Source organism: Pseudorca crassidens, chromosome 16, assembly GCF_039906515.1.
Source record: "Pseudorca crassidens isolate mPseCra1 chromosome 16, mPseCra1.hap1, whole genome shotgun sequence".
NCBI classification, from domain to species: Eukaryota; Metazoa; Chordata; class Mammalia; order Artiodactyla; family Delphinidae; genus Pseudorca; species Pseudorca crassidens.
The window spans coordinates 5130713-5143050 of NC_090311.1; the positions used below are offsets into that span (position 1 = coordinate 5130713).

The window sequence follows — 12338 nt, forward strand, 5'->3', positions numbered from 1 at the left end:
GTTAGTTTCTGCTTTATGACGAACTGAATCAGCTATACATATACATATATCCCCATATCTCTTCCCTCTTGCATCTCTCTCCCTCCCACCACAGCCTACATTTTGGATAAAAGAAACTGATTGTTTTCCTCAAGGTTTATTATAGTCACATGGTACTGTTTTTAAAGGACAAAGTTAAAAAGTCTTAGAAATCAAAAGTTAGAAAATCATGTTTTTGTTTACTCTTTATACAAATAAATACACTAGAGACTTAACAAAAAAAGAAAGAAAATAATGCTTAATGTAACTAAGATTCATCATTAAACTCTAATGCCACGTGGATTATATAATTATTCTGGTCTCGTAAGTGGTAATCTTGCTAAAATTTGACACTGGCCCCTAAGAGTGACCAAGAAGAAGAGGGTACCAATCACAGCCCACCACCCTAGAGAAAAAGGCAAGTGAAGGAGAAAAATCCAGAAGAAAGTATGAAACTTGAGAATTTGGTACCCAGGTAAGAAGAGACTGAAAATTTATACTATTGCCTTATTTCTGATAAGTTAAGACTGGACTTCTCATTTGATCACATGGCTTACTGCGAAACAATAAAATTTGTGGCAGTGCCTTTGATCTAAAGGGCCATAAGGGTCAGTCAAAAGGAATAAAAACCCTGTGAAATAATAATTTTCTTCTGAGCTGGCTAAGGATGCCCCCCCACACCAAATCTCCGCGTCGGCACGGACAGACTGCACCAGGCCTGACGATGCTTCTGGGAGCTCCACCAAATTCAAACTCGAGCCGTCACGATTTCCTACAAGACCAACCCCTGTGGCTATACAACACTCTTTAGCACGGACATGACAAACAGCCACCATTAAACAGGCCGAGGGTGCAGACGGGCCAGACGCCCACATACCTGATATACATTTCTTCTCTTTCAATCTCTTTGTAGAAATTCTGAAAAATCAAACCACAACACTGTGTTAAGAAACCTGTTCTATAAAAGGTGTCACATACACGTTAAAAATCCACAGTTCTTCAACGTGTGTCAAACACAGCCAGATGGACCCAGATCTTCGGATATGAACCATAAATTCACATGAAATGCAAAAACACCTTACACTGTTCTTCATTTTTTTTTTTTGGCTGGCGGGGGGTGATTCTAACGAATAAATTTCCTATACTTTAAACAGTGTAGCGTGTATATGTTAATCCCAAACTCCTATTTTATCCCTGCGCCCCCCCTTCCCGTTTGGTAACCATAAGTTTGTTTTCTAAATCTGTGAGTCTATTTCTGTTTTGTAAAAAAGTTCATCTGTATCATTTTTTTAGATTTCACATATAAATGATATCATATATCTTTCTCCATCTGACTTACTTAGTATGATAATAACTAGGTCCACCCATGTTGCTGCAAATGGCATTATTTCATTCTTTTTTATGGCTGAGTAATATTCCGTTGTGTATATATATATCACATCTAAATAGATAACCAACAAGAACCTACTGTATAACACAGGGAACTATACTCAATATCTTGTCATAAGCTATAATGGAAAAGAATCTATATATTCAGATATATATAGACCTGAATCACTTTGCTGTATACCTGAAACTAACACAACATTGTAAATCAACTCTATTTCAGTAAAACAAAAAGGAAACAAAAAACATGCTTGGCAACAAATTTTTAAAAATTAAAAAATAAAATAAACGCTGTGATGGCTTAAATCTACTTCTGTCATTTGAAAGTCACCTGTTTTCAGTTAAAACAAAGGATTACCGAAAGATATGATATCTTCACCATTCTTAACCATTGTAATCTCATTAGAAGCGAACAAAAAATTTTTGGAATAAGCATCATCAACATGATTTAAAGCATGCTGGGTCTAGCCTCACTCACCAAGAGCCACAAGAAGGCAACGTGGCATTGTAGACCTGATGTCCAACACAGTAGCCACGAGCCACATGTATTCAAATAGAAAGTCAATTTAATTCAAATTGCATGAAGTTAAAAATTCACTTCCTCAGTTGCATGTGCCACACACTTTTGAGTGCTCAATATCCGTATGGAGCCAGTGCTACTGTCTTGAATAGTGTAGATACAGAGCACCTCCATTATCAAGAAATTTCTATCGAAAAGCGCTGATCTAGACAGACCTTCCAAAACACAGTGAGAAAACTGGTTGCTGCTTAAAAAACACCTCGTGTACAGCATTGATAAGAGGAAGGTTACTTAGCAGATTATCAACAATAGGCTAATTCTACATATTGTAAACTATTTTCAGGATGTGCATAAATATTTCTATTACAATTACATTTCTTAATGTGAAACCTCTACAAACACTCTAAAATCTTTTATCGTTCACGAGGCACCAGAAAGGTGCAGAACAGTCAGCTAACAGGGCCTAAAGTATGGAAACACCATTGCCGCTTTCAATGTGAAATTTAGCACCTGCGCACCATGTCAGGACTCTAGAACGGGGGCCTGAGATAACTAGTGAATAGCACCATCATAAAGGCATGCCATTACCCAAGAAGATGAAACAGCCTGTTTCATTTCATTAGCCAAAGAAAGACACTGCTTCCACAATTGATCTCTCTGAAAAGAAATCATAAACAAACGCAGAGAGTAAGCGGGGGCGCGTTTAGAAAGACGCGCCGAGATTTTCACATTCTGCAGCACCTGAGATTTGCGTGTCCTCTGGTTCGTGTGCTGTGTCTGGGTAATGAGGATATTTTCAGCTGACGGCTCGGAGCGATGTAACAAAGGGAACCTACATCAAAGGCAGAGGATGAGCCCTTCACTTCCAACTCACCAGTATTTACACGCTACGATTTCACACCACCCTCTTCTGCACTCCTATTTTTAATCCTTTCCTAAGCTTTTGATCATTCTCCTCTACAATTTCACAACGGGGATATCATGCGACTTTCCTCCCTCTCTCCGAGATACGGAAGTGTCTTCTATTCCCTGCCTGCTCTGCGTTCTATTCCCTGCCTAGGACTTCAAAGCCTCCCTAGAACTGAAGGACGTTCATCTCAAATCCCAATTTCTTTATAAAACTTTTTCTTTCTTTATGTAAAAGTTCACACTGCTCGGTGCCCCACTTCTGGCCTCTGCGGGCATCCTCCCACCCCCCGTGGGCCTCTCCGCACCAGGGCTGACACCTGTCCAAGCAACCCTATTGGGACTAGGTCTCCAATTCCAGTCCAGTGCTATGCGTTGATCTTTCAGAGCGCAAGCATTTTCACTGTATTTCAATTTTGTACTCCTTCATAACTAAGACACATCCTAAGAGTTTTAGAATTCTAGTTGGAACCACCTTAATTAGCCTGTAAAGGGGCCATGAAGGACCTAACTTATGTCTGTAGAACAATGATTCTACCATTCTTGGGTATGAGTGTGTTGATAATTGCATAGAAGAGCCAGGTGACACACAACAAATCGTGAACCAGTAATTAAAGACTGCATGATTATGAGGTGATGATGAAATGCCACTTAATTACAAATACGCATTTTGCCTAGCGGGAACCATGATCCAGTACACATGCAGACTTGCTTGCAGAGGTACGTCTAAAGGACTAGGCCGCTGGGCAGAATCACAGCCCCTGTCTCTCATTTTTTAATTTTAATTTGTTTTTTACGTGATAGGAAGAGTAGGACATTAACGAGCCCACACAACTTAGAACGTTCCACTAACTCTATTTTAAAAAAAAAATAGCACTGGTCTTAAAGGAAATTTTGCAATGAGCTTACATTTATTTATTGATGAATAAATCTTACGTTCTTCATTTTTTAACCTTAGGATTTCAAGGGGATTTCTGCTTAGTGATCAGTTGAGTACATTTTGTATGTTTCTAGATGTATGTTTATACATCCACACTCATCTAGAGATGGATAGACATATTCACTTCTATGAAACTCTATTTGTTTCACAAGAAAAGTACCAGGAGAAAAGGTAAAAATGGACCCAGAAGTTAGAAATATATTGATATGATGAAATGTTCTTGGCAGTGAATATTAAGAGACAGAACATCTATCTGTAAAAATCCGTTTTTGTTCTCTGTAATCCATAGATCTCTATTTTTTAAATGAAAGAATTGTGATAGTCTGGGATCCATCTTATCCTCCCCAGGAAACAGTTAAGAATAGAACACTTGACTCTTCCCAGAATGATTCAGGATGTTTCAAGCTGAAGGAAGTGAATGATGTCCGATAATCTCAGGATGAGAGAGGAACACACCATAACGTCAGGAACTGTGATCTCAGGTGTCCTCACAGGACCTTATTTTTCTGACCCTGATTCTGATTCTGATTCTGAGTCTGATTCTGATAAAAGGCCCCCATTCAGAGCCTGTCACCATTTCTCCACTAGGTTTTGCATCCTGGTGAGCATGAAAGATCCTGCTTGAAACAAACGGTAGCCAAGCATCAAAGGTGGAAACCTAATCGACATGATAATAATTCTTCCTTCTGGACACAAATGGGCCTTTTGGGTCCCTTAAAGCTCAGAGGTAGCACTAGAAAAGTATGTCCGTGGTAGGGAATGTTTTTGAAAAGGTTTCTGTTTCTCTCCTGCAGAAAGACACTGATTTCTATTTCGTGTTAACCACACTGGCATCATCAAAATAAATTCCTACGGACAGAGGCAAGAATGCAGGAAGACAACAGAGCAAGAGCCAGGCTCGTTCCTGAGCAAAGGATCGAGGCCCTTACCTGGGGCAGAGCTCGCTGCCGCCCTAGCACAGTCAGGCTACAGGTGGATGGCGAGGCAAACATAGCCAGTGGGCCAGATCTCAGGGATGGACGCCAGTAACTCCTACAGTGGCCCCGGACCCTTATGATGCACATGCAAACATATTTAGATGTTTCAAGCTCACTGATTCTTTCCTCAGCCATGTCCAGTCTACTGTTAAGTCCAAAGGCATTCTTCATTCTGCAAGTGTCTAGCATTTTCTCTTTGATACGTTCTTAGAATTCCCATCTTTCAGCTTACATTACCTGTTCTTCCATAATGTCTACTGTTTCTATTAGTGCCCTTAGCTTCTTTATCATGGTCATGTTAAGTGCCCAGTATGATCATTCTAAGACCTCTAAAGCCATGTCCAAGTCCAGCTGTGATGTCCTGTCTCTTCAAACTGTGTCTTTTTTTTCCTTTAAGACACCTTGTTATTTTATGTTGAAAGTGGCCATGATGTACTGGGTAAAAGGAGTCCAGTACCAGCTCCAGTGCTAGTTTCTGCTCCGGGAGGCTGTGATTCTCCGTATCACAGTTTTGGGAGCAGGCGTTTTCCCTGTGGATCGAAGAAGAGTTGTTGATTTTCAGTTTGCCAGCTTTTTTCTTGTGGTGAGGATAGGAGTAACGACTTCCAAGCCCCTTTTACATACTGGACCAGAAACCAGAAGTGCCCCGTGTTTAGATTTTCAAGGAAAAAAAAAAAAACAAATAAAACCTGCTCTGGAAGTTTCAGCGGCCGGCTCGTCGTGGCAAAGCTCAGATTCGGTGTTGACAATGAAGTAGATGGAAGGTGAAAAATATTCCTTTTTGTTTATCTTTTTAATCCAAACATCTCTGGTGATTTTCAACAATGAATGATGTGGCCTGCTCCTCCTGGCACAAAAGTCCACTCCCATAAGTTCAAACCGCCTACAAGTCCGTACAAATGGGGGAAGTCAGGGCAGGGCAACCACCCGCTATCCAACAACCAGGTGGTGGAGAGGACACCCCAGAGAAGGAAAGAGAAGAAACCAGGCACAGTGTTTCCTTGCATTCCTGCGTTGGGACAGGCGGGGGAAATTGAGGAAAACACTACCAGGGCCAGGAGTCTGCTTATCTAGCGTCTAGGAAGCAGCAGGGGAGGAAGATGCAGAGAGATGCAGAGAGCTCTGGAGCCAGACGTTGTGGTCACGTGGTTCCTGAGAGCCACGAGGCCAACCAGCCATGCCCTGCAGCTGAGCTTGTCGTAAAGCTTCCTGGAAGTTCATCGCCCTGAAGCATGCCTGACGTACCACAACTACGTCAAAAACCCATGTCCACAGAGCCTGACCATGGCACAGTGACAGCAGCTGTGCAAGACACCAGTGGATGGCAGTGGTCAAGTTCACCCAAGCCATCACGTGGCCACGCATGAGTTTCTTATGGCTGCCATAACAAATTACCACAACCTCGGGGACTTAAAACAATAGCTCTGCGTTCTCTTTCGGTTTTGGAGGCCTGAGTCTGAAACCCAGGGGTCAGCAGGGCCACGTGCCCTCTGAAGGGACTAGGGGAGCTTCCTTCCTGCCCCTCCAGCGTCCAGCGGCTCCAGGCGTTCCTTGGCTTGTGGCCACGTCACTCCCATCTCTGCCCCTCTCTTCACGTGGTCTTCTGCTCTGGGTCTCTGTCTTCTCCTTTTCTGCCTCTTATAAAAATACTTGTCATGGGCTTCCCTGGTGGCGCAGTTATTGAGAGTCTGCCTGCCGATGCAGGGGACACGGGTTCGTGCCCCGGTCCGGGAAGATCCCACATGCCGCGGAGGGGCTGGACCCGTGAGCCATGGTCACTGAGCTCTGCGCGTCCGGAGCCTGTGCTCCGCGACGGGAGAGGCCACAACAGTGAGGCCCGCGTACCGCAAAAAAAAAAAAGAAAAAAATACTTGTCATCAGATTTAGGGCCCACCTGGGTAATCCAGGACGGTCTCATCTCAAGATCTCTGACTTAATCACATCTGCTAGGAGCCTGTTTTTCCAAACAAGGTCACGTTCACAGGTTCTGAGGATGAGGATGTGTGACCTTTCAGAGACCACCATTTGACCCACTACGGGACATGTTTACAGTCTCCTAGTAATGAAACATTTAGGATCTGTAATCAGTGAGGGTGCTCCCCTGCTTACAAAATAAGATGGCTCATCATTCTGAACCAGGGGAAGAACAGTGTGAAAACACCCAGAAGGAAGATGATTTTGCTGACGTGCTTAAAGCAGATATGCAAACAGTTCTTCCTTCCTCCTTCCCTCCCACAGCCAAGGAAACAGGCTGTGTCCTGCTCTGCAAAGCTCCGTGGCCACAGCTTTCACAAGGCTTTGAACTTCTGGTTCAATCTCCGGGTATTTCACTTTTCACTCACCAGCACGTTGACAGTGCAGCTCATGCGATTTTCTTTGTTCTCATCATGCATGATGGTCCTGTAATCCAGAAGTCTTTCCATCAGGTGCACGACGAGCTTTACAAAAGTTTCTCCCGTCTTGGCAAGGTACTTGTGCTTCCTGCAGTGCTCTAAGAGACTGAAAAATAATCACACACACCTTGTTAATCACACTCAGCAAAGAAATTTGACTTAGGTGCAATTTAAAATATTTTCCATTATTAACACTTTTTAATTATTTCTGGGCTACAGAGTTCATTGTCGTCTAATTACAGTCTCTCTGTCTCTATTCTGACATAAATCCCACTGTTGATCAACACTTACATTTTATCAAATAACACTTTGTACTGCTCATCGCCTCTACCTCCTTCCACTTCATGATCCAGCTTGGTGATGATCTCATTTTCAAACTATAATTAAACAGAGAAAGCGTAAATGATCAGCATGGTGGATATTTCATTTCGTGACTTGAGCGTCAATAATACATAAATCGCCGACAGATCATCATCGGAGAGTTGCTCTACACCTTTGAAGCCTGATCTCATTTAAGAGCTGTCCTTCCTGAACTCCTGGCGGTTTCTGATGAGCCCCTGTCACAGAGGGAATCTTTCATTTCCTTCCCTGGTTAATGAAGCCTCGATGCATATTCTGATCACAGGAGAAAGAGCCAGAGAAAGACAGACAAGGAAACTGTAGGGAAGAAAAATCAAGGAGCAACATGAAAACACATCCCAAACGGCATCTTTATGAACAAGTAACGGTTAAAATAGCTCCTTGGTTCTCGGAAAAGAACAGATGCTGTGTCACTTGCCCACAGAGTTCTCTGCAATCTGAAAACAGGGAAAGGGCCACTTCCCTGCCACTCCTTGATGGGTCCCAGCGAAACATCTCACTCTGGGTGAGAAACAGAATAAAAAGCAAGAGGGGCAATGCCTTTCAGACAGACCAGCAGGCACCTCAAAAAGGTCCAGCCCAGGCCTTTCCTCGAATTCCCCAAAGCTTCTGATGAGACTTCCGGAATATCATGGTGGGAAAGGATCCTCACAACTGATGGTCTCTCTGTCTCATGCTTTCAGGAAAACTCTAAATTCTGGAGAAGAGAGACTCTCTAAAATGTTTTCACAGAGGTCATGGACCCCATGGCCGATCAGGCTGGAAATAACTACCGCAATAATGATGGACATGCATCCCCAACCTCGCTGCCCAGTCCCCCATCCCTGGCAAAATTCAGAGCCACCTCGGTACTGGGACTCTGGCCAGGTGAGTGCCCCTGTTGCAAGGGGGTCCTGCAGTTACTCATGGATGTGGGCCTGGTAGGAAGAAGGGGCTGCAAGAGCTTTAGTTCCCTAGAGATGGAGGGACCCACACTGAACCGAAAGAAGATGGGCAAAGGAGGAACTGAAGGAAACAACAGCTGAATTCAGGGTTCACAAAGCAAGCAGACCATGGCATGTATGCAAGGGTCTCTGGGATCCCTTTTTTTAAAAGATTTTATCGATGCATAGTTGATTTACAATGTTGTGTTAATTTCTGCTGTATGGCAAAGTGACTCAGTCATACATATATATATATATTCTTTTTCATATTCTTTTCCATGATGGTTTATCACAGGATATTGAATATAGTTCCCCGTACTATACAGTAGGACCTTTTCGTTTATCCATTCTCTATATAATAGTTTGCGTTTGCTAATCCCACACTCCCAATCCTTCCCTCCCCCACCCCTCTCAAGTCTGTTCTCTATGTCTATGAGTCTGTTTCTGTTTCGTAGATAGGTTCATTTGTGTCATATTTTAGATTCCACATACAAGTGATATTAGATGGTATTTGTCTTTCTCTTTCTGACTTATTTCACTTTGTATGATCATCTCTAGTGGGATCCCTGTGAAATACATGCTCAGACGTTGCTTCCCCAGGCAACTATTACTCGGATCCCTTAAGGATTTAAGCTGCGTGAGAGAAAGAATTTTCTTCTCTCTTGGTCACTGCTGTATACCCAACCCCTAGGACAGCACCTGAGATGGATGCTCTAATGGGATGAATGTGCTATGTGCACATCAATATATTGGATAGAGTTGGTGTTAAACTGAAGCTGGGGAGGACTGAATAGGGCCCCAAAGGAGTAGGCCAGTAGGTTGCTAAGACACAACCTGTTCTCTTGGCCACACAAGCCAAGTGGTGAACACATTCTTCGAAGTGCTTGTAACAGGTCCACCAGGCACCGTCTACTGCACTGGGGACCCAGGGCACAGCTGCTGCAGTGTCAGCTGGTTGTGGACCCTGGGAAGCAGAAGGCAAGGGGGCTGGTGAGACCCAAGGAGGGGCCTCAGAGCGTGACCTTGATTGGGGCACGCTGCCTGAAGCCACAATTTCATCACGCTACAGATGAAACAGAGGCTTAAAGCAGGACTGGAGAGAAGTATTGATTCTTGCTTGACATCAAGGACTCAGCAACATCACAAAAACTAGGACTTCAGTGAATCCCTGCAATTCTCTGCTCCGTTGCCTCCTCCCCCAAATAAACACCCTCTTTGATTCTGTTGGGCTTAAGTTCAGGGATTTTAGGAACAGAGAAAAAATCATAGTTCTATTGAAGAAGAAAGCATGAGTTGCTTTCTTTTTGTTCACCTGAGGTCTCATGATAAGGACTTTTACTATATAATAACAACCTTTGGATACTAACCCGCTATTACTCTGTTCCTTACAGAAAAAAATTCTGCAAAAGGCGGTTCTTCTTGGAAACTAGCACAAGAGAGATGGCTTGCCACTAGACCAAACGTTGGCAGCCCCATCTTCCATGATGGGAATGCCAAATATTAAGTGGTGAGTGCTGATTCTTCAGAAGAAATAATCGAGAGACAAAATAAGACTAAATTTAATTAAAACATATGATTCCATTCCACACACGTTTAAGGAGCATACAACAAAGAAGGCTTAGAGAATGAAGAAAAAAACATACCTTATCCTAACACTGGCAAGCACACACTGGCGTTTCAAACTGCTCATCTCTAGTTAATCAGACGGTATTTGCATTTGGAGGCTCTACTTTCTGGAAATGGCATGTTTTCTCTGCTTCCACACAAACCTCACTGTCACAAACAAGGGCAATAAAGGAAGCTCCAGCTCCTTAAAGTATACGCTGCTTATCAAATTTTGACTGATGAATTTAACGTTTTCTAAAAAGAGCGGATGAATGATAAGGAAATCAGAAGAACACAGCTGATTCTAATTTTACTAACCTCTAGTCTAAACTCTGTAATTTGCACAAACACCTGGCAACTCTACTCCGTTTATCAGCAAGGATTCAATTCCACAGATCTGCAGCCAGCCTCGAATTCTAGGGCCTTCGTTAATTTCTACAGCATACACTAGAATCAGTTTGCTCCTGTGCTGTGAACTGTTATCATAATCAGGATTAAATGATCCTGTCCAAATAAATTGGAGAAAGTAACTGCTGAGAGAGGAGAGCTGGTTTTATAAAAATTATGCTTATTATCTTACTTGTAAATGCATGGTGTCTGGTAATTTGCAAAAGGATTCTCTATGGTTAGGATAAAATTAGCGAGGGTTTACTGTGTTGCTCAAAAGGTAGCAGAGGCTCAGTCATGTGATAAGCAAAATCATTATCTTTTCCTCTCTTTTCTGAAACACTAATATTGCTTCGAAAAGATCCACAGGGTGTCCAACTTAAAATATTGAGCAGAGCGTCTCTAAGCATCTGATACCAGCAGCCCTCTGAGAATATGAAACACAAGAGGCCACGGAGATAGGGCTTTTCAGAAGGTTGCTATTAAGCTGAACACAGCGGAGGATGTCTGGGTCAGGGGTGGAGGGAGCCATGCTCTCAGGGGTAATGTACTAACATCATCGTTAATTCAATTAACTTAGAACCATTGCTTTCACCACTCAGTGCCACTGCGAACCATGGGTTATTGGCTCCAATTTAGGAGATCATGGGGTGAAGGGTCTCAGCAGTGGATAATCCAAAAGCCAGTTCTCCTTGGTTTGGAATGCATCATTTCTGTTGGGGCTTAGATTTACCATTCTTGCTATAATGCATTTATAAGTGTATAAAAACCAGGCTTGCATTCTCCAGGCATCCAGGGACACATTTACAGAAGAGATCTGGGGTTATGTCAGAGCAAGGGAGGCCCAGGATGGAAAGGTTTGCACAAATAACTCACCACGTGGGTAAAGCGCTTAGAGGTTACCAAGAGCTGGGAGAAAGCTGAGCTCTAGGACCGCAGTCAGCTTAGTGCATTAGCGAAAGGGTTTCTTTCGAAACCCTTTATTAATAACCCTAAATAATAACCTAAATAACCCTAAATTATTCGCAACTAATCCTGGGTGCAGGAATGCTTCTTTTTATTGCGCTTTGCATTACTGTGTCTTTTAGAAATTGAAGGTTTGTGCATTGAGCAAGTCTACTGGTGCCCTTTTTCAAACAGCCTTTGCTCACTTTGTGTCTCTATGTCATATTTTGGTAATTCTTGCAATATTTCAAACCCTCCAGCAGCCTTTACAGCTAGCTGAAGGCTCAGATGATGGTTAGCATTTTTCAGCAATAAAGTAGTTTTTAATTTTTAGCAATGAAGTATTTTTAATTAAAGTATTGCTTTTTTAGACATAATACTATTGCACACTTAAGAGACTACAGCATAGCGTAAACAACTTTTACATGCACTGGGAAACCAAAAACTTCATGTGATTCGCTTTATTGAGATTTCCCTTTATTGCAGCGGTCTGGAAACAAACCTACAATATCTCCTGGGTCTGCCTGTATGGGTGCACTTTGCCCTACTCTCTGTTTTTTAAGAAAAGCTTCTCACAAGGTTCTGGAGGTAGGACCATGGTTTTAGACCACCCCATAGTATTAGAGAGATTGGGAAATTAGATGCTCTTTGGTTCTGCACCCCCCGTTGGAATTGTCCAATCCAACAGCACTGCAGAACCATGCCCTTCTCTTTAGCATCACTGGAGGGGCTGCGGGGGAGAAAGGCAATGAACTGTGTCTGTGTGGATCACATGGCCAAGAAGAGGGCACTGGCCTGGCAGAGAGCAGCCTGGTTCTCTGACACCTGTGGGGCTCCGGGCTCACATGCTGACACCCGAAATGTAACTGATCCCCCCAAATCTATCACTCAGCCTTTAATCCTTGTGCTCAGACACACTAGTATTTTGATGTATATTGCATTCCTCTTGCTTAACCACTCTGTAAACTTAATTACACA

At 42.9% G+C, this 12338-nt stretch overlaps 1 protein-coding gene across 7 annotated transcripts in view; it reads right to left on the bottom strand.

Moving 5' to 3' along the window:
• The window catches only part of DOCK1 (dedicator of cytokinesis 1), a 526777-nt gene that overhangs the window by 69855 nt on the left and 444584 nt on the right, over nucleotides 1–12338 (bottom strand). For all 7 annotated transcript variants that reach the window (XM_067709064.1, XM_067709065.1, XM_067709063.1 and 4 more), the window contains 3 exons: nucleotides 7432–7517; nucleotides 7090–7246; nucleotides 896–936 (listed from right to left, as the gene is read on the bottom strand). In XM_067709064.1, coding sequence (XP_067565165.1) covers nucleotides 896–936; nucleotides 7090–7246; nucleotides 7432–7517 — 284 coding nt within the window. The remainder of the gene's footprint in view (nucleotides 1–895; nucleotides 937–7089; nucleotides 7247–7431; nucleotides 7518–12338) is intronic.